The sequence below is a fragment of the Sphaerodactylus townsendi genome, linkage group LG02, assembly GCF_021028975.2.
Source record: "Sphaerodactylus townsendi isolate TG3544 linkage group LG02, MPM_Stown_v2.3, whole genome shotgun sequence".
Taxonomy (NCBI): domain Eukaryota; kingdom Metazoa; phylum Chordata; class Lepidosauria; order Squamata; family Sphaerodactylidae; genus Sphaerodactylus; species Sphaerodactylus townsendi.
In genome coordinates, this window is record NC_059426.1 from 94,999,899 (window position 1) to 95,022,464 (window position 22,566).

General features: G+C 42.7%; 1 protein-coding gene across 2 annotated transcripts; it reads right to left on the reverse strand.

The window, feature by feature from the left end:
* Positions 1–1,639: 1,639 nt before the first annotated feature.
* Positions 1,640–22,465, reverse strand: RCN1 (reticulocalbin 1). Of its 2 annotated transcripts, none has more exons than XM_048486316.1 (7): positions 22,357–22,465; positions 21,810–22,069; positions 18,019–18,212; positions 15,635–15,813; positions 13,315–13,375; positions 5,776–5,975; positions 1,640–3,984 (listed from the first exon to the last, which is right to left on the reverse strand). In XM_048486316.1, the coding sequence occupies exons 2-7, from the start codon at positions 22,043–22,045 to the stop codon at positions 3,877–3,879; spliced, it is 978 nt and encodes a 325-aa protein (XP_048342273.1). In that variant the 5' UTR covers positions 22,046–22,069; positions 22,357–22,465; the 3' UTR covers positions 1,640–3,876. The 2 variants fall into 2 exon arrangements, with proteins under 2 accessions (XP_048342273.1, XP_048342272.1); XM_048486315.1 differs by having other exon boundaries at positions 22,182–22,422.
* Between the last annotated feature and the right edge of the window lie 101 nt (positions 22,466–22,566).

A 22,566-nucleotide genomic window follows, 5' to 3' on the forward strand; every position in this document is an offset into this window, starting at 1 on the left:
CAAGAACCAAAGACATCTGTGTGTACAAAAATCCTGTTTCGTGTATGTTAAGGGAGATGACGCTGTACTGTTTTTCCTTTCCAGTGGCAACCTGTTTAGTCCTACTGAGTGTTAATATACAGGACTTTCCAGTCTTCAAAGGAAGCATTTTGGGGATCATGACCAACTGTGGTAGGAAGGAAAGGTGATGAAAATCATCTGAATTTGTACAGTGGACTGCTCCAGAGTTCCTGAGGAATGTTATGAAATCGAACAGTGCCGTTCTGTTAAAATTAAGTAGGCATCAATCTGGTTAGGGCCTAGATGAGACTGAAGATCAATTTATACCTTACTCTTTTGTTTTACTGCCTGTACAAATACAGTGTGAGGGGAGACATGCACAAACATGCTGTGAACACAAACAAGGGAACACAGGCAATCAGGAGGTCCAGGCACCTTGGAGTTGATCCTAGCCAATCATGGCTTCTAGTAGCCAGTGAATAATAGTATTCTTACTCCCTACTCATGAAGCATCTGCTGGTAGATATGGAGTTTTATTGGAGTTTTATTTGACAGCTGGTGAGTTTGTAATAACACTTTTCCTCCAACCCATGACACTGATGTATTCAATCACAACTGGTAAGTTGACACTATTTTAAATGATGTGCTCTCTATCTTGCTATGTATCAGTGGCCTTTCAAACAACTAATTATTAAATACAGCAACATTGAGTGAAATAGTACTTCATAGAAGGCAGTCAAGAAGGGGCATATGGCTTTGCTGACAAGTGTTGCACAGCACAACTGCAGGCTATGCCTAATGTGACTTGCACAGGCCATCAGTGTCCTGTGTGAGCATAGGCCAGTGCTGGAAGCCCTTGCAAGATGGTGTTGACCAGTCAGCAACTACAAATCTGCATTGTGTTGAACTTATGACACTTGGTTCCACTACCACCACACAATATTCATAAATTAATGAGGAGTATTTGTCCCCCTTAATTGCCTTTCCACAGTAGCATCCGTTTAGGGTTGACACATTATATTTGCATTGTGGTGTAGACTAGAAACTTTCCCCACCAGCATTTGTAGCTCTCATTGGTGATCTCGCAATTGTAACTCTCCAATGTAGGTTAAGAAGCATGAGCCCTTGGCTGACAATCTCTGTGAGAACTGAGGTGGGTGGAGATTTCTAAGATGTTGTTTCTTGTTTTGGAACAGAAACTGATACCATGATGCTCTAGGAATTTCACAAAACTCCATGTGAAGCCCAGACATTGATAGATGCCATTTTCCTGCTGCTGTTGTTACTGAGCAAGGGCAGGGGAAGGAAGCATTGCTCAGAGATTTCCCTCCAGAACTGGGTAAATGGAAAACCTTTCTCTGTACAGTTTATAAGATAAACATCGAAATAGGGTACAGCCTTGTAGCAAACACAACTGTAGTGAATTATCTTAATTAGGTCTGAGCTGTTCAGAAGAAACAGACATATCTTAAGAAGAAATACATATCTGATTCAATCTCTGAAGTTGCACTATCGTAGGGAACTAGAAGCACCATTTTCAGAAATAGCACCAAAGAAATCAAATGTGTTTCTTCAGCGGATAACATGCTTAGGATTCTAAAAAAAAACACTAAAGCTTCACAATTTCCACTTTAAGATCTTCAAAGTATACAAAAAGACAGCTACATGTTTATTATTCATATCTTCAAGTCAATACAGGTAAAATGCATTTGTATATGTAACATCTCGTAAGCATTATGACATACAGCAAAGCTGAAAAGCATGAATTAGCTGCAGAAGATCTCCTTAAAGTGGCAATGCATCTTTCTCTCTTTTTCTTTCTCTGTATGTACACACATAACTACAACAAACTCCAAACTTTATGCCACACAGTCTCTCCTTGTGACATAGAAGTGCAAAGACTCTTAAGTCTCTAATGAATGGCAGAGTTTGGAAATGTGTTAAACTTTTCTTTCCAATGTGGAACTACCATTATCCACGTGGAATAAACAATTCAGCAAAATCTCATTGTAAAAACAAAACCCATTGCTTTAGCAAAATGTGTGAGGAATACAGAAAATAGCAGCTCTGCCCTGGAGATGCATTTGAGCAGAAATACGTCACAGAGGTTGGTGATGCTGTTGCACAAATGTTCCTGGAAAATGTGTTGGTTTTCAATGAAAACAATCACTTTGCACCAAGGCAGGAGCTCCAAGGCACACATAGAGCTCCCCTCCCTATAAGAACTTTACTGCAATGGAAACGGAAGTTCCACATATGTAAGGAAATGTGCATACCAAGTGACAGTGAATGACTGGCACAGAATACACAAAAACACTGATCTTGAAACCTGTCAATGAAAGGCACTGAGGGTTGTGAATTCATCCAAGATTCTTATCTTGCCAGCAGTCACAACACTGGAAATACTGATTCCTGGAGTTATGAGATCCATGAAATTGGTTGGCAGCTACAAGGGTGGGAACAAAATCATAGGACTGTTTTATGTGGCAGTGGAGCTGCCACATGTGGAAAAAAGCAGAACATGACCATTTGGGCCTTATCCCGTCCTTAATGCAGTCTTTCCTATGTAGTAGTTAATCTATGTGGGTCCTAAAACACAGGAAATCAACTTTTCCAGGTCAGAAAGAATTACTGGGGGAGGAAAAGAGGGCAGGAAAGATCTCTGACTGTTATAACAATGAATAATAGAATCTAATCCAAGATATGTGGGGGGGGGGGGGGGGTTAGCAAAATTTGTTCAGTTCTAAGAACTTTCCAATCAGTTTGATTTATTTTAAATGGACAAATAGCTGGCTTGAAATATTAATATGTTCTACCTACACCTCATCATACAGAAGAGATTTTTGTTTGGCTGTAGTGTGAACTGTCCCTTAGTGAAAAAGAATAGCTATTCCAAACTGTGGATAATGTCAAGCATTTGAAGGACTGTTTACTAATCCCTCTATTCCAACTTATTCTTCAAACCATTCAACACCAATGACCCCATTTGCAATGTGGGATGATTTTTAAAAAGTCACTCCTGTTTGTACTTTTTTTTGGCATATAGTTAAAAATCTATCCCCTTCCATTTCAAAACTGTGGGATTTATCTTTGCTGTATTTCTAGAAATACAGAAATAAAAAGAAAAATGTCTAACTCCTCCCCATCCAAAGACTGCTGTCATTGAGTTCTATGACATCATCTTTTTAAAAAAAGGAATAGGTCTTATGAGACTGCTGAGAGTGTTGACCAATTTTCAGCTGATGAGGGGCACCACAAGTGCAGCAGTGGGCACTCGTGTCCAGGCTCTCTCAATCTATCTATATGTACTTGGAATAAAAAGCAGGTGTACACAATCAGTAACTCCTTATATGTTGCGAGACTCTATTTCAAACTTCAAATGGGAATCAAATGTATGAATGCGCACAAAAAATTCCTTGAATAAAAAACCAGGCATCAGGGAGAAAATTCTAAACTTGAAATGTTAGTTTTCAGTGTGCAGGGAGACTGTTTACATGAAGGGGCATTCAAAACATACAACTTGGACGTGAAATAGTACACCCCAGAAATTAAGCACATCATCTAAGTCTGAGGATCCCACATGTTACTTCCAAGTCTCTCTAATTTCTGTGAAAATTTGAAGTGCATATAGAATTGATGTGTTAATACATCAAAAGGTATAACTTGGGAAGTACTTCCACCACTTTACATGGAAATCTACACAGACACAAAGTAACAAAAAGTGACAGCAATTGCATTCAATGGTGCTAACAGAATTGCTTTGTGGGGGAAAAGAAAATCTGGAACAAAACCGTGTAGCATACATACCCACAATAACTTTGGTAATATATAGAAAACCAGCCCCCAGACTTTGCTAAATTTGCTTTCCAAACAATATCATAGCTCATCATGGTTTTTTGTGAGGTCTTCCCCATAATTTGTAGCTTGGCTTCCAACAAACATGTTCCAGTTGTCTAGGATTTCTTCTTTGGTTAACATTTGATCCTGGAAGGATGAAACAAAGTGAAGTCTTTATAAAAGACACAAAATACCAACCAACCATTAGGGGGAAAAAACTTCACTTGGCTTGATAACACTTTCACCAGGAAAAGTGTCCCATGAGAAGAAGGAATATATTCCAATTGTAAACTGTACTCTTAAGATTGTCCTAATTAACTGCTAGGCACAATCAGCAACAATGGCCCTATAAAAGGACTCTTTATGTTTAACTAAACTGTCTTTTCTGTGTATCCAGAATGTCCTTATTTGCCTCTCTTGAAAGAGACTTGCCATTCAGTACATCATCGATGGATGGAAAACTAGCAATAATTTCCATCTTCTTAGCCATCTCTTTCTACACCAGAATAACTTTGTTTCATTTATTAAAATATCTATCCTGTTTTATAGTCTGAAGAGACTGTCAAGGGTGACTTACCAAAAAGAACACACATGCCCACGCCCACACACACACACGCACATACACACACACAAAGACAGGATACAGTTGCCCCAGTCCAGCTAAAACAAATCATTACTAATTTCCATTGAAAGGGAGGGATACACTTAGGCTGCATCTATCATGCAGACAAATCCTAATTTGTGTATTCTCAGAAGTTTCACTGTGATTGACAAAGCTTACTCCCAAGATGTGTGCAAAGAATCTCAATCTTAATCATGACTAAGTTTAACTGGAATGGAGCCATAAGGCTAACTTAACAAAGTTACCAAAACCAATTAAGATGATAAATAATATTCCTTTCATCCTCACTGATATGCTGGTACAGTAAGATCTGATACCTCTGATTATCTTCAGTCAAAAAGATAAGAGAACAGGTGGGTAAGAGCTTTTGCTAGAAGCAACTTTCTCATAAGTCAGTGGAAGCTGTCTCACAGTTGCATACTACTCTACCTCCAAAAAGCCTCTGTAGAATGCACACAGGGCTCCCTATCCATACGATCCTCACAGTAAGCTTCTAGAGAAGTTAAACTGAAAAGGGAGGCTGGCTCAAGTGAATTTCATGGTTCAACAGGGATTTCAAAGCATGGGTCTCTCTAGTGAATTTCTTTCAGAAACATGCCTCGGTAAACTCTAGTGGTAAAGATCTCATAATAGTTGCCCACCACTTGTTAAGCAAAGTCTGCTCTCACTAATCCACACTCTAAAAGGGGCAGAGCCCAGTATTTTGGATAACACTTATTTCCCAAAAATCCCTATCAGTTCCAGACTTTTACCCTCACCTCTTTCTAAATTCTAGGACTGTGTGTATTCTCTTCGTGTTTTTATCATTTCTATGCTTGCATGTTTATTATTCTACTTTTTCTAATAAAATTGTTAAACTTTTACTCTGCTGTGGATTTCTTGGAGAAGCCCACTTTCGTAAACTCTGGTGGGAAAGCTCTCATACTAGTTTCCCACCTCTTGTTAAGGAAAGTCTGCCCTTGCTAATTTCCCATTCTAACAGGGGCAGACCCAGTGGTGGGATTCAAATAATTTAACAACCGGTTCTGGTGGTGGGATTTAAATAATTTAACAACTGTTTGTGTACAAGCACCATTTTAACAACCAGTTCTGCCGAAGTGGTGCGAATTTGATGAATCCCACCACTGGGTGGACCCCAATACTTTGGATAACACATCAACATTCTTATGTTAACATCAAAGTTTTAAAAATATCCATTCAGTATCTATGAGGAGGGGAATGTATTAAAATTCAACTATTGGTAGGCTGACGTTATTTAAAAAGGATCCAAATAGTCCAATATTCTAATCTGTGAAACCGGCAAGAGACCTAGGTACCTTGTCAACATCCGATTCATAGACTAAGTGCCTGGCTTCTGCTTGAGCATGATCATAATCTTGTGGGAGGATCCAGTGTCGAATCTCTTCTTTATCCATTTTTCCATCCTTGTTTAGATCACGAAAATCTGCAAACTGTTCACGTTCAGTTATTACCCAGTCAGGTTCTGGACCACCATCTTCATGTGCAAACATATCAGCTGTGAGCAGGAAATAACATTAATATATTTCAAATTTATTTTTTATCTTGCAAAATATTTGATGAAGGCCAAAACCCACATGGAACGAACATGGAGAGCTCTGAAAGAGAATGAGATAACTTGAGTGCAAATAGGAATCCCCAGCTTCTTCTAGACACATCTGTTCTCTGTCTCCAAAATGCACAGATGCCAAACTTTACAGAGAGAAAAACCTTAAGTTGGTTGGAAAAATGCAAGTTTGGTGCAGATTACTACACAAACCATCCATTAAGAAATCAAAAGTACCTTGCAGGGTTGTACTTACTCAATTATATTATCTCTCCCTTTCCTTTGTCATGGTTCAGTCTTCTATTTACATTATTAACACAAAACAGGGTTGCTCCTAACCTAGGATCTGCACTGTGATTTGATTACAGAGCCCATGTTAGAGAAGAAACTTATTTCCTGTGAACTGAAGTTAATCTCAGGGCAGCCATAATATCAAACTAGTAAGGACTGTTGAAGAAAGGCAAGGACAATTTATATGCAAGAGGGGAGAGCTGGGAGTAGAGAATGTACTATCCTTCCCATTCCTAATTATAATTAAAGGCAAGCTCACATTACCAACCCTTATTATGTCACAGAAATATTTTCACATTGATTCATTGTTGCTTAGAGAAGAACATGAACAAGTGTGATACTCTGTAACAGCATATCCACATATGACCTGATTTGGAGAAATTAAGTTACACTTGGAAAGGGGGTTCCCTATGTAGATTACAACCAAACCCTGTGCCCTGCAATGGGAAGACCGCACACATTATTGGGGGTACGGGGGGGACTGTTGTAGCACATACTCCCTGACACGAGCTCTGCACTTGCAGGGGCTTCATACTTAATCCTCTCATAGTGTCTATTTAATATTAGGACATGTTGCAGGAAGGAGGAATGCTTGCATTAAACACTATTTACCACCCTTCATTCCCTTGCTTTAAGCTGAACAACTCTGAGTGGTTTCATCCTGAATCCTTTCACAAGAGTTACTTTGCGCTTCGCATTTATCTGTGTATTTGTATTTTGTATTCCTCTTTAGACAGATGGTAGCTTTATTCACTATTTAACTTCATGCAGCATCCAGCTATTCTCACTGCTCTCTTGTTTGGAATTCCAAACTAATCACCATTTTAAATAGTACTTTTGCCCCAAGATTCAATATCAGAGGCAAGTTCTACAAACTATTGTATTTCCTGTTAACTAGATTTACTGCTCCATTATTTGCATGGGCACAGCCTGAGAACTCCTAGAACAAGATGAAGAATAACTCAGTCAACCAATAGAAGCAAAGCTTCATTGACCACCCTGAGTTTTTGCTCCCCACACAACAATCAAGCTAGACTTGGAAATAGCCTTTGGTCTATGATAAATAAGTAGTGCTACCAGGTAAGGATGTAAATCAGAAATAGTTTATTCTCTTATTTTCAGGTTGTAATGAATTATTTACATCAGGAAGTTGTGGGCAGGCAAGTTTTTAAAAATGTTATGGGGGCCTGTATTTTATTTGCAAGGTCAAGTCATACCATGGAAAAACAGGAATCAATTTGGAATGGAGGATCATGGTGTTTGGGACTTTTAGAAGTCCACAAATCAACCATATTCCTCTAGCTTTTTGCTATATTACACCTCTTCGCAGCAGCACAAGAAAGCATGAGACATGGGTCGGATCCAGGCATACTTATCCAGGCAATGACAGTCTTGACTTATTTATTTTATTTATTTTTTATTTTTATTTATTATTGGTTTTATATACCACCCTCCCCGAGGGCTCAGTATAGAAACATGTTCATCCCCCCCCTTAAAATAAGTTGTCATGTGGATGTTCCATCCAAAGCCCAGTATGTGTGAGTGTTGATTTGCATGGTCTTCTCCATTTCCTTTCTTGACAGAGAAGAATTGTTGAAAGAAATAAAGCACAAAGGTATTCATGTTGAGCATCTGCATTGCACATAATTCTATGCGGAAATGTGGAGGAGAGAGGTGCATGCCCAATTTCACAGTTATTGTGGGTGTCTGTATAAGTGTCTGAACCGTAATCTATCTGTACACTTTATAGAAGTGTGACTACATGTCTCAAGGGTGAAAAGCATCTCATTTACTATTCCATCCAGCTTCTACATATGTTGTAGACAACTTGCTTGAATCTCTGCTTTGGCTTATATTCCTAAAGCCATATTTGCTATGACATTGATGCAGCATTTTGATAAGGTTCTATGTTGTTTCATCACCTTTGCTATCTATCTCATCTGACAGAGGAAGATTTTGATAAAATGTAAAGGAGACTAGTAAAGGAGAACTTTGACCCTGAATGCCTCTCACCAGTGAGTTTCTTCTAAGACTGTGGAAAATAGAGAGTCACAGCTCTTTCAAGATCCCCTCTTAAGATGCACAATCACAATCTTTTATGCTAGGTTCAGAAGTGTGGGAGGAAAAAGGCAACCCAGAGCAACTGTGCATCTTGTCTCTGCCAGCAAGTGTCTGTGTGGATAACATCAGAAGTAAATGAGTATGACTGGGACAGTGAATAAAAGGCACAAAGAAACTTAGGGAAACAAAAATCACATACATGAAACTGGACAGCTTTTAGAGAGGCTTTTAAGAACAAAATCTTCTGTGCAAGTACATCTTGATTAATTCCCTCTTTAATTCCTAAGCACTAAGTACTCTGGAACGAAGGCCCATGGTACTTTGGAAATGCAAGAACACTTAGACCGTTCCTGCATGGCGGCAGAAGCGGCTGTCCACAGGCATAATTAATGCCAGTGGAGGCATGAGACCGTTCGCATGGTCTTGTGCAGGCGCCGCCGAAGCTGCTGCACTCTGCAGAGACAACTCCACATGGAGCTGGCTCCAGTCTGCATGTGTTGTTTACCTTGTCTTCCTGCCAAGACTCCAGAGGGAGGAAGTGACACATCCACGCTGCCGTCTGGCCCACGGGGGTCGGGGGGCAGCGTGGGCATGTTCCTTCTCCCTCTGGAGCCTCGGACAAAAGACAAGGTAAACAGCACACACAAACAGGCAGCACCTGAAAGCGGCACTCTCACGCTGGTGCCCTTTGCACTGCTCTGGCAGGAAGATGCCATTTTTCAAAAAACACGCTCGTGGAGCCTGTTTTGAGAACAGCGTTTTTGCACTATTTGGGACGAACAGCACCCCAGCTGTGTGACCAGCACCTCAGGGATTGTGTTTTTACCGTCCCTAGGACGCTGTTTTTGGGCTGTGCAGAAGTGGCCTTAGAGTTGTTTGTTTCATTATTATGCATCCAGAACATTAGTATTTACTTCTCCCAAACCTGCTTTTTAAAGTGGTTTTGAGTGGCTTTTTGTTTGCATTCCATTGCTCAAATTCAAAGCATACCAAGGCTGATTTGTGTAAAAAAAAAGTTGGGGGCAAGGTATACATCTCAGACAATATGTTTGACCTGAATAGCCCAAGTTGGCCTGATCTCATCAAATCTTGAAAGTTAAGAAGGTTTGGCCTTGGTCAGTATTCGGATGGGTCATGATGTGGAGGCAGGCTGTCATACCCCCAGAGAAGCTCTTATTATTTTCTTATTAAGCATCAGTTTCCCTATAGCTAGTATGGATTTAGTTCCTTGTACAGTATTCTAAGGGAGGGAATTTTAGTTAGATCTTGTCCCTTTAAGAAATCTCCCTAGAGGGAGTCTTCCTTTCATTACCCAGCAATGCCCCTGTTTAGCTCAGTCAGTCTAAGTTGGAAGGCTGCAATATCTGCTACGTCTATGGTATTTAGTCTATGGTATAAAGTCTAGAGAGCATAAAGTTAAGGTGTTAACAGAGAGTAGAATCCAGATAAAGTACATTGAAGGAACCAAGAGGAAGCACAGGAAAGTGGTCTTGGAAGAAGTCAAGAAAGAACTAAATCTCAAGCTTCAAATTGTTCCAGTCAAGCAAGTGCCTTATCTTAGTCAGACCCTGGAGGAGTTAGGGTCTCAATTGGCCCTTTCCCCACTTACCCTTTTCTGAGGGTTGCTGCGCGCAAACCCCAGCGCGCGGCATCCCTGGCGCGTGCCCGGGCATCCCCACGACCCCGCGCTCTGTGCGGGGTCATCAGAAGGCGCCCTTTGAAAGAGCGCCAGGAATGCCTCGCGCTGAGGGGCGTGACAGCAGCAGCGTCGGGGCGGCTGCGCTGTCGCCGCCCCTCTCAGTGGGGAGTGCAAAGGGACCCCCCGCTACTCTCATCGAGTAGCGCGGGGCTTAAGGTAAGTGGGGAAAGGGCCAATTATTCTAAGCAATAAACCTTTTTAAAAAACTGTTACACCTTGCCCGTGAGTCTCCCACTCTGTTCTGGCCAAGTATAGGGCACCAAAAGATTGTTTTACTTGGGGAATAGAACACTGGCAATGACAGACTACATCTGAATGTCTCTTGCCTTGAAAACTCCAACATGGGTCACCAGAATTCAGCTTTGATTTGATGGCAAAAAGAATGGGAGGGAATAAGAAGTTAGGTAAAATCTTTCAATGAATCAGCTTTGGCAGATGCCCATTCTGATTATTAAAGTGTTCAAGTCACACAAAACTAACCAAGAGAATTAACCAGAAGACAGACACATCAGTTGAACAGTTCAGACTTCTGAAAGCTGAATATAAGTGCTTATTTACAATGACCAATGCTCCGAGAGAACAAGAAGAACAAAGAAAAGTAAAAGAACAATCCTAAAAATATGGAAACATTCAGATTTACTTAAAAGTACATGAAGTAACAAATTCCACTATCAGACCACCTAATGATGATTTGTATCTCTGAATTATTCAGAGGAAGAACTACACAGATATTATAATGAATCTTGAACATGTTAATAACCATCTCTACTGCTTTCAGTAATACAGTAAAAGCTACTGCAGATGTCACATGCCCCTCACAAAAGCAACTTCAACAGTACAATCCTAAGCAGATACAACCTTCTAAGTCTACTGAAGTTAATGAGCTTAAAAGTGTGTGATTCTGTTTAGGATTGCACCAGGGGCGTAACGAGGCAAACTGTGCCCCATCCCCCATTCTTTGCTAAGGAGATGGAGGCTACCCTTTTGAGAGTCCATAACTTTGGACCCCCTGAACCAAATTGCACCAAACTTGGGGTTTCCTATCAGGACAGTCTTCAGATGATATCCTGAAATTTTGGTGCTGATACGTCCAAAAATGTACCCCCTGCAAGAACATCCCAGAAATTTGCCCAAGAATCTTTGTTCTGCATTGAGTTTTCTGCATTGCTGTCAATGGGGGTTGCAGGCTGGGGGGGGGGGGCACATTTCTGAAGGCACAGTCTCAAAACTTTCATGGTCTCATCAGGAGACTGCCCTAATGATAAACCCCAGGTTTGGTGCAGTTTGGTTCAGGGGGGCCAAAGTTATGGACCCTCAAAACTGTAGCCCCCATCTCCTATTAGCTCCCATTGGAAACAATGGGGGATGGGGGCACCCCCTTTGAGAGTCCATAACTTTGGACTCCCTGAACCAAACCTCACCAAACCTGGGGGGTAGCATAAGGACAGTCTCCTGATGATACGCTGAAATTTTGGTGCTGCTAGCCTAAAAACTGTGCCCCCTGAAGGCCAAAAATGGGAAACCACTAAAAATACCCAAAAATGAACGCTGCATTTTGATGCCCCCCGCAAAGTCGTGCCCTGGGCAGCTGCCCACCTTGCCCAATGGGCATTACGTCCCTGAATTGCACTGCTAGACATCCTTTACTGTAGAGTTCCCAGGTTGCCTAATGAACTGAGACTCCCTGGGCAAAGTACAGGGATTTCTTGGGAAGGTGCTCAAGTTCAGTTTTTGGAGTATCATGATAAGATAGTAACATTTGGAAACCCTGTTGGAACTCTAATGATCTCATTAAAAATACTTCCCCTTATATGAGAACTGGATAACTGATTTTCTAAGAAAATGAGCTCTCTCTCTTGCAACATACGGTGGGAACTATCAAGCCCCCAATTCTAAGTCAAACTCAGGTGATTTAGTATTTTGTACAATGTAATGTATTTTTTATTTCTCAGGTTAGTAAGGCTTGGTTTGGACAATCTTTTCCCTGAGTGGAGGGAATTCAGGAGCAAGTTCACTTATCCTGAAAGTTCCACTAGATGTTATCTATTGCCAAGAATGGCAATATTGTCTTCATCTGGCCTCAGTCATGCAGCTGATTCCTGATTATATGAAAGATACGGATTATGTGTAGTAGTAGTAGTCTTTATTGTTTGAGCCATTGGCTATAACATCCCAAAAGAATAAATAGTCTAAAAGGAAAATATTTCATACAATTAAAACACTAAAATTGAAATAATGAGTTTGTCTTTTAAGTTAAAATATAATTAAAATATGTTCATTATAACGTTCATTAGAGTTCATTAGAGTTCATTATAAACAGGTTAGAGTTCATTAGAGTTCATTAGAGTTCATTATAAACAGGTTAAAATGCCACATCAAATACTGTCCACATCAAATTCTTCTACAATCTCTTTCATATTAAACTGAATTGTCATTAAATGTAATAAGTCATCAGTTTAAACTATGCCTTCCCTCCTTATGTACTCTGCTTGCGTTTTCTTAGCCCCCTACTGATTATGTGGCTTGAGCCAATGAGTACTGGATTTTATGCATGTAGGTCCCAGGCAGACATTAATACTATGTGTAGGTATCTGCCAAGCTTAGAGGTGAACCTACCATGCCTAGCAGGTGAGGCAGGAATCTTTGAGTGTACTTCAAGAGAGGGAGGTGACCCATACCTAACAAAACTCCTCTTAGGGGCTTTCCCCTACAGAAGGGAGCTAAGGTCGATTCGGTTCCCTTCAGTGGAGGGCGATTCCAGGCTGTCCCCACAGCAACTGAGTTGGCCCCCTGGAACCGAGCTAAGTGGGAGGGATCATCTTGGTGCCTGCTTTGCTCCTCGATCGTGATTGGAGCTTGTGTTACGGAGGGAAACAGGAGGGTTCTTTTTTTTTTTACAGTTTTAAAAGTTTACAGTTACATGCGCTTTCTGCCGGCCACGACTCTCCTGTTCTGCGCATGCCACAAAAGCGGCTCGTGATTGGTTGAACGGATGAGGTGTCGTTTCGATGCTTCCCCACTTAGAAGCGGTATCGACCTTGTTCCGGCAGAAAGGTGTAGTTCATAACTGCAACAAGGATGTCGCAGTTCTGTAAACAGGGGACTGAGATTGACAAAAACAATGTTGAGCTCGGTGGCAGTGGGGATTCACTGAGGCGAACCTAGGTAGAAACCAGTTCAACTCTGTCAGTGGGGAAAGCCCTTGAGAATCAGTACTGGAATATCCATGTCATGTCTTACCAATGTATTCATCTTGGTCCACAAATCCATCTTCATTTTTGTCTATGTCCTCCAATGTTTCCTGTAAAAAAAAGAAAAAGGAGGGGAGGCAATCTATACAAAGTTGGGTATTTGTTGCCCAAGCTGATGATAAAGTAGATTGCATTTTGAGCTTAAGACAAGGTCTCAAAATGTTTTGCTAGTCCCTCCCCTCATAAAATCAATCAATAGCTATTAAAAATATACCAAACAAAAATAAAATTTCTGCAAAATATTTACAACTAAGAGGGTCACTATTCAAATGTAAAAATTTCTGTAACTGTTGAGTGTAAGTACCACAAACATACATAGGAATCTGATGCTATGAAAGAAGGGTTTCTGCAAACTCAGCAAAAAAAATACTGTATCTTTTTCAAAAGAAAGATCATAAAGACAATTTTGTTGTAAAATGCTTCTGAATCAGGATTGCTGTACACAGATAAAGAGTTCTGTTTCCTACAACTTTCCAGCACAAAGACACCTTACAGAGAAGCAAAATGAGAATGATGGGAGAAACTAAATGACATTGTTCACCTCACCTTAAGGACAGTTAGAAAGGACCTGTTTTACTGTACTGAAGCAACTATAATGCTAATTAAATCAATTATGCATAGTGGCCAAAAGGTAGCTCTACTTGACTAACAGCCCCAACCAGACAAGGGGACTGAGTCTGCAGTATCTGCCCTGGCGGAGGGGCGAATCTGCTGGTGGGTGACTGTGGTGCCCCCCCCCCCCGGTCAGTGGGACGTAGCACAGGATGCTGTGCCAGAGTCCCTGCATTACCACCAGTGGTGTAGCATGCGTGGTCTGGGGGAGCAGCAGATATTAGTTGACTTCATAAGAACATAAGAACAAGCCAGCTGGATCAGACCAGAGTCCATCTAGTGCAGCTCTCTGCTACTCACAGTGGCCCACCAGGTGCCTTTGGGAGCTCACATGGAGGAGGTGAAAGCAATGGCCTTCTGCTGCTGCTGCTCCCGAGCACCTGGTCTGCTAAGGCATTTGCAATCTCAGATCAAGGAGGATCAAGATTGGTAGCCATAGAGTGACTTCTCCTCCATAAATCTGTCCAAGCCCTTTTTAAAGCTATCCAGGTTAGTGGCCATCACCACCTCCTGTGGCAGCATATTCCAAACACCAATCTTCACGTTGCGTGAAGAAGTTACTTCCTTGCAGCCATTGACTCCATTGCGAAAAGGTGGCATAAATCTATTAAGCCCAATGGGGTCTTCCTAGTGGCAGGGAGGCTTTTTTGCATTTTAGGTCATCCCATGCTGCCGGAAAGCCTCCGGAGGGGGGGGGGGGTGCAGCTGGGCACCCAAACCATTGGATGGGCTGCCTGAGCTACAAGCTTTGTCTTGAGACAGGTCAAGGTGTGAGACTGCATCAGGTTGCTTGTCCCATACCATAACTAAATAGTTCATTCAGTGAGGACAACATTCATAGTAGAAGCAAGCGATCCATATATATAAAGTCATCTGTCACCTCCTTGTCAAGCTCTTTATACTCTGTCCCACCGGAAGATCTCAGGATATCTGTGAATTAATCTGTCATTTCCTGGAGCATCTTTGTTGTAGAATGCTGAACTTGGGTCCTAGTGCCTTGGGGACAGAACTAGATAAGCACCAGGACCCAAGTGGAACATTCTAGAACAAAGGCTGTCTAGGAAATGGCAGATTAATTCATGAATCTCCTGAGATTTTTTGGTGGAGCAGAGTATAGCTAGTCACATTCAGCCAAGCAAGTCATCTTCTAAACCAGGGGTAGGGAACCTGCGGCTCGAGAGCCGCATGCGGCTCTTCTGCCCTTGCACTGTGGCTCCACAAGCCGAGCCGCTGGCCCCATCTTGCGGCGCACCAACTGCCCACAGTCGGCTGGGCCGCGCTGCGGGCTTCCCCTCTCACCTGCCCCATTGGAGCGGGGCGGGCGCTTTCCCGGTGGCCGGTGAGGCCGAACCGCCAGCTTCATCCTTGCCCGCTCTGCAGGCAGCAGGGCGGGCGCATCCATGCGCCTCTCAGAATGAGCGGAGTAAAAAGCCCCTATATGTATAGTGTTATCTTTATTTTAAATGTCAAAAATTATTTGCGGCTCCAAGTGTTTTCTTTTCCTGTGGAAAACGGGTCCAAATGGCTCTTTGAGTGTTAAAGGTCCCCTACCCCTGTTCTAAACACTCAAAGTCAGATTCCATAAATAGCTCTCCTTCCTGCTAAAAGGGCCAGCTGCTATTGTCTGAGAAACCTGGTCCTGAAAGATGAGGAAACTGGCTTTCTGAAAAGAAGGGACACTGACTAAAGTTACTTACCAGAACAACAATGTCTTTCATGTGCTCAAACTCCTCTGGGTGAAGGAAAGCGGTGAACTCCTCCCGAGTGGCTGCTAAATCACCATCCAGGTCAGCAGTTTTGAATCTTCTTTCATCCCTTGGCAGCATTTTTTTGAAACTGTGCTGATCTGTGGCATCTTGAAATTCTTCTTGATTTTCTGAGCGCCAGAACAAAGTAAGCATGAGACAAAGAGAAACAACAGTGTAACAAAAGACCTGTGTGACACCAGTACAACATGGCAGTTGCTTCTGACCCTCCCACCTGGCCTCCTCCCCAGATACACACAGAATGCCCTCACTCCTGAAATGCTATTCTAGGTGCCACTCCCACACACTGAAGCAAACAGAATTTTCTTCTAAATGCAGTCAGATCATACACAGAAGAAAATACTGAAGAGAAAAAACAAACATACCAATTTAATGAAAATTGAACTACAAATGAAACCTTGGATACCTGTCTAGTACATTTTTCTCCCACCATTCATAGCTCTAAGCACAGAAAGGAGCCATTTATGGAAGAAGAACCTTGATTCCTTTATTTCAGACTACACAGAGTTATTCCTCAGGAGCATTAATTTTCTGACTAAAGCGCTGGTTCAATACACTGTGATCGTTACTTGTAAACAAGTAAACAGACTGGTGTACTCGGTAAGCTTGGCCAAGGAACAAATGTAATCCTCCTTGAGTTTCAGTGAGAAATAACATAATAAATGAAATTCCTTTGCTTAGACTAGGAAAGGAGGTCAGTGGACTGACCTATGTTGATAACATTATTACAGCTATTGTAAGAAAAAAAAGTATTGTAAGATAAAACTTTTAAAAATGTTCTGCTTTTCTTACTTTTCAGTCTTAAATATATTCAGGACTGGGCTTTTATATGATTGCTAACAAACCTGACCACAGAAATCCAAAATGGGTGATCTTGACAGAGGATTATTTAGTTCCCTGTTGCTTCAGGATGTATTAGGGCAATTCCCTTCACACCTTGACAGATCCTGAGAAAGAGGAACTGGACTTGGAGAAGGCACACATCAGGATATAGTTCCTCCAAGCAATTTTACCTCTTTTCTAGACCCTAGCTGCTTGCATCCTTTCAGCTTAATTTCCAATGCCGCATACAGCTGTTGATTCATTTCCACACATCCTAATATTCTGTGGCAACATGATACCAGGGTGCATGTATTGCACAAGCCCTTGAGAAGAATTTAAAGAACATATATATGATTAACATCTATAATCGCTTTCGCTCGCGACGGGCTGGGCCATTATGACGCCGTGGAACGGTGTAAAAGAACCGCTTATACAGAAAGGCGTTCTCGCATACAAGCCAAGCGGCGGAGGTGATTCAGCGCCAGCCGCTGAAACGCTAAAACCGCTGAAGACGCCAGATTCAGAAAACGCTTTAAACTTTCACTCTTTTTTTCCCCTGTGACGCGATCGACGCCGCGAGACTCGCGTATGCTAACAGTCGCTAAGGAGCCGCTTCAAAATGAAGCGACTGCCAGGACGGGCCAAGCTGGGTCACCTTTTTTTCCCCCACACACACAATATCGCACGTCATTCCTCGGTGCTTTCCCCTGCATGGCTAAGCACCTTTCCCAGACCCATGCACTGGGACTGACAGTAGCTGGGAGGGGAGGCACTGGATACATGGGGACGGCAGGACATCAGGGCAGTCATCACGCTTGTCCATCGTGACTGCTGCGCGGGTGGCATGACGCCGGGCCTGCATCGGGCTTCGCGCGCAGGCGCTAACATCGCTGACGACGCCTGGGCAGCGCCCAGTGCTAACCGTTACATTTCATGGCCGGGCTGCGGATCGCTCGGGCAGTTCACTTCTGTCTGTGGGAACGCTTTTTTCAGATAAGGCCGCACTTGCGACCGCCATCGCGATCGCTGCTTTTGGCCGTGCGGAAACGGCCTATATAAAATAATTGAAAGGGAAAAAAATCTCCTTAGCAGTTCTGTGGGGTTAGCACATAGCCTACCAGCTGGAAGCAGTACCATTAAAGAAAAAATACTGTCCTAGGATCCCACCAGTTTGGGCAGAAAGGCAGATATCATTTTGAATAATTCATGTTTTACACAAGCCTAGAGGAATCACTACACTGTATACAGGACCATACCTATCCTATCTTTCCCCCTATCCCTCTGAAAGCCTGTGCAGCCAGTCCAGAAACAGAGCTACTGGCTGTATGATCATTATGGGTACACTTGTGTCTGACCGCTTCTTTGAATCTGAAGCAAGATATCGGAGGTATGATACAAAAATACTGAAGGATTACAGGAACTAAAGACCACTCAGAGACTGCTGCAGGTTCACTGAGCTGGGTCAGTTTTAAAAAAATGTTTTTCCCCCTTACCTAGGTAATAGCCATAGGTGGCTTGCTTGTATTCTTCCCAGGAAATTTTATTGTCTTTGTTGAGGTCATAATCTCTCCAGACCTTAGCCACATTTTCGAAGATGTAGCGTTTCTGCACCCGTTTGATCCAGTTTTTTAGTTCCTCTGTTGTGACAAGGCCATCTTTGTTATCATCAATTCGATCAACAATTTTCCTGCAGTAACATACTGAGTTATTGATCCATAGCACAACAAATTCTTAATATATATATTTAAGAATTTTATTGAATATTATGGTTGATATTATATGTAATAATCAAGTATAACATAGCTGATTGTTATACATGAGGTTAACAAGAGAATGGGCTTTCACGGGCTACTCCTCCTGGTCCATTTCCGAAGATAATTTTCAATGACCAGGAGATCTCAACTTGGAAGAAGAATAGTAGGAACCACCAGAGTTTTACCAGGACAAATTTCTTGTCCGTTCAATCTGTTATTCAAGGGCCAAAGAGCACATCATAGCAGAATTCTACAAGTGGAAATTCAGTTGTGAAATTGTGAACTGCCATCTCACATGTAGTTTGGCAACCAGTGATAAGTGGGCAGCTTGTACCGCTTATAGTATCAGCATGTGTTGAGTGAACATGTAGAAGTGTATTTCCTCAGACCATCCTGGGAAATATAGGATTTAAAAGTTTTTACCTGGACTACAGTTTGCAGTAGTGCCACTTTCTTACAGTATGGGAAAGAATGGAAGATTGCATGCTTCAATTTTGTACAAGAAATTCTTACTTTGTAATATATGTTTCTTTGGTTGTCTTATCTTTGTAGCTAATGAACAAATGCTATATTCTTCTCTCTTTTCCTAATGCCTTGGCCAACATTTCCCCCTCTGCATACTAAAGATCTCTTCTGGCTCCCAGTTTACTTCCAGATGCAAAAGCGCTAATGTTGAGTTTTGAGACCCTAAGGCAGGGATAGGGAACCTGCGGCTCGAGAGCCGCATGCGGCTCTTCTGCCCTTGCACTGTGGCTCCACAAGCCGAGCCGCTGGCCCCATCTTGCCCGCCCTGCAGGCAGCAGGGCGGGCGCACCAACTGCCCACGGTCGGCTGGGCAGCGCTGCGGGCTTCCCCTCTCACCCGCCCCATTGGAGCGGGGCGGACGCTTTCCCGGTGGCCGGTGAGGCCGAACCGCCAGCTTCATCCTTGCCCGCCCTGCAGGCAGCAGGGTGGGCGCATCCATGCGCCTCTCAGAATGAGCGGAGTAAAAAGCCCCTATATGTATAGTGTTATCTTTATTTTAAATGTCAAAAATTATTTGCGGCTCCAAGTGTTTTCTTTTCCTGTGGAAAATGGGTCCAAATGGCTCTTTGAGTGTTAAAGGTTCCCTACCCCTGCCCTAAGGGATTGAGATCACAGTATCTAAAGGTATGACCCAGTGTTAATCAATATTTTTATCAACGACTTGGATGATGGAGAAGAGGGCATGCTAATCAAGTTTGCAGATGACACCAAATTAGGAAGGGTAGCTAATACCCCAGAGTTCAGAGTCAGAATTCAAAAAGACCAGGACAGATTAGAGAGCTGGGCCAAAACAAACAAAATGAATTTCAACAGAGATAAATATAAGATACTACACTTAGGCAGAAAGAATGAAATGCACAGATACAGGATGGGTGACACCTGGCTTGACAACCGTACATGTGAAAGGGATCTGGGAGTCTTAGTAGACCACAAACTGAACATGAGTCAGCAATGTGATGTGGCAGCAAAGAAAGCTAATGCCATTCTAGGCTGCATGAATACTAGCGTGTAGATCCAGGAATGTAATACTGTGTCCAGTTCTGGGCACTGAAATTTAAGAAGGATATTGACAAGCTGGAACAGGTCCAGAGGAGGGTGACCAAAATGGTAAAAAGTCTGGAATCCAGGCCGTACAAGGTGACACTGAGATAGCTGGGTAGTCTGGAGAAGGGAAGATGAAGTGATGACACGTTTAAATATTCATGTTGAAGTGGGAGAAAGCTTGTTTTCTGCTGCTCCAGAGACTAGGACAAAAAGTAATGGATTCAAGGTACAGGAAAGGAGATTTCACATAAACATTAGGAAGAACCTCATGACAGTAAGGGCTGTTCAACAGTGGAATACACTGCCTTGGAGTATGGTGGAGTCTCCTTCTTTGGAGGTTTTTAAACAGGTTGAAACCAACCCCTTAAACAGGGGTTGGACTCGATGGCCCTTGGGGTCTTTTTCAACTCTATGATTCTAGGCGGCAGGTGCCTTATGTTGGATAAATCCCTATGCTGTGCCAATGCTCTTGCGGCAATAAAGCTGTATCCTATTTTCCTCCAATCTGGTCTATGTGTGGTCCTTCCTCCTAAACTTGCTCTCTACATTGCCCAAGTACCTTTCTTTTGTAAAGACTGTTCCCAGGAATCCAGTTGGGTACTTCAGCCCTTTCATAGGGAATACCACCTGGACTTCCCCCAAGAATACTGAATCTACAAATCCCACTTAAGAACCAATCCACTATTGGAATCTACTGAACATATATTTGTTAATGGACATTTTCACTGTTTTGTATGCGTATTTTTTTCACAATGACAAGGAGATATCCTAATAATTAAGTTTGACTTTTCTAAAGAAATAGCCCAAAATTAAGAAAGTGTCAAGAGGAAAGAACAGAAAAAAATATAGAGAAGGAAAACAAACATTTGCATCTTAAGACCTTAGAGGAAAACAGTAGAAAGTTTTGAATCCAAATCTTTGGCAGAAAACCTTGATGAATAACTCTCCTTTTATAATAATCTCATAGTGTGTCTGTAACCGCTATGTTCAGAATGGGATGACCCAGAAAGGGGTGGAGACTGAAAGCAGCAGAAGGCTGCAAAAGTCATGAAGTTGGAGGAAGCAAGGCTACCAGGCTGGGACCTTGATTGATTTTTATAAGCCCTTAACACCTTGTTTAAGGTAACTGCAATGTTGTTGGGAACTAGTGGGAAGGGAGTTGTTTATTTTTGCTATATTGTAAATACTAGAATTTATTGTTTCAGGGTTTTTGTGTATGTAAATGTTGAGAGTTCTTTTGGGGACCTTCATCATCTTGAATCCAGTTCACCAAGCATCTGGAGTCTTCATAAGCCAACCACCAGCAGGAAGAATGGACTTGGCATTATCAGACTGTAATTAGAAGGACTTGGAATGAAATTTGAACAGGAACTTGGAGTGTTAAGTTAAATGTTAATGTTTGATTATTGTCATATGTTAAAGAAAGTAAACCATTTTGTTTAAAATTAGTTGTTGCAAACTCCTTCCAAGTTCTGCCCCATAGAACCCACAGGCTGAAACAAAATGCTGGATGTTTGTCTTTACACCACACCTGAAACAAAATGCTGGATGTTTGTCTAATACATAAAGGAGGAACAGATTCAGACTGTGCTTGCTTTCCAATAGTGAAAGTAAGTTTTCCCCCCATTCGCACCAGCAATGAATGAGACCTACCCAGTGCCACGTTATCAGCAAATTACAATAACTCTGCTGCCTCCCATTCCCCTCCCTGCCCTGTCAGCGGCTCCCGGGATGGGAAATACTCATTTTCCTTATATCCTAACAGGACTGATATTACACCCTGACTAACACCAAGGACCCCTCCCTCTGCCTGGAAAACGTATCTGAAGATGTTTCCATTCAACCAGCACACAATCAGGGCCTCTCGGAGTAAGATCGCAGTGATCCCATTTCAGAAGAAGAATCAAAGCAGTCCGACTTTCATCAGATCACGGGAATTGCTTCCGCTCAAGCGGTCTTACCCCAGTCTTTCTTTGCTTTCCTCTGGGGTGAGCTGATCGAAAGTCTTGGCTTCCTCTTTGCCCAGGAAGGCCTCGTGGTCGTACTGGAAGCTCTGATTATCTTCGTGCTGCTGATTGCTAAGCTCTGCGTCGGCATGAACTCCCCGCTCCTTCCTGAAAGTGGGAACGCCGCGGGACCCTCCGAGGCCAAGCAGCAACAACACCACAAAGGAGGTGCACGGGGCTCTGAAGCCCATTCTCTGGTCCTCACACAACTGGGTCTGTCATGGGGCCAAAGGGGGCCGGGGGAGAAGAGAGCAATGCAGAAAGTTGCATTAGGAATCAAAGAAATATAAACTTGATGCAAGCATCCAGTCCACTCACTGCCTGTACCTGAAAAGCACGCGCCGGACCTCTCGGACCGCTCTGCGCAGCTGTACCAGCGGAACTCGGGTATCTCTCTCAGTTCGCTCACAGAAAAGTTTTGACGTGGAGCGGCACTCTCCCCCCATTCCCCATTGCACAATACCGACTAGGAGATCTCGTATTAGCAATGCATATGAATTACCTAATGTGGAGTGGGACTGGAATCCATTCCACACACACACCCCCAACCCGGCCCGGCGAGCCAGTCAGGAGTATGGTTGCAAACGATTTCAGGGCTGTGCCCTTTCATGCTACAACTCTTGCGATTGGGCAAGGCCAATGGGACCTGTGGGAGGAGACAAAAAGGGGCCACCGGAGCGCCACGTTTACAAGGCTGCTCAAGTTTCCCAGT

Coding starts and splice junctions, on each gene's coding strand:
- RCN1 (XM_048486316.1), bottom strand. CDS start 22,045: ATGGGCTTCAGAGCCCCGTGCACCTCCTTTGTGGTGTTGTTGCTGCTT. Junction 18,213..21,809: donor GAAAGCAAAGAAAGACTGGG/GTAAGACCGCTT, acceptor ATGTTACTGCAG/GAAAATTGTTGATCGAATTG. Junction 3,985..5,775: donor ATGAATCGGATGTTGACAAG/GTACCTAGGTCT, acceptor TCATCCTTCCAG/GATCAAATGTTAACCAAAGA.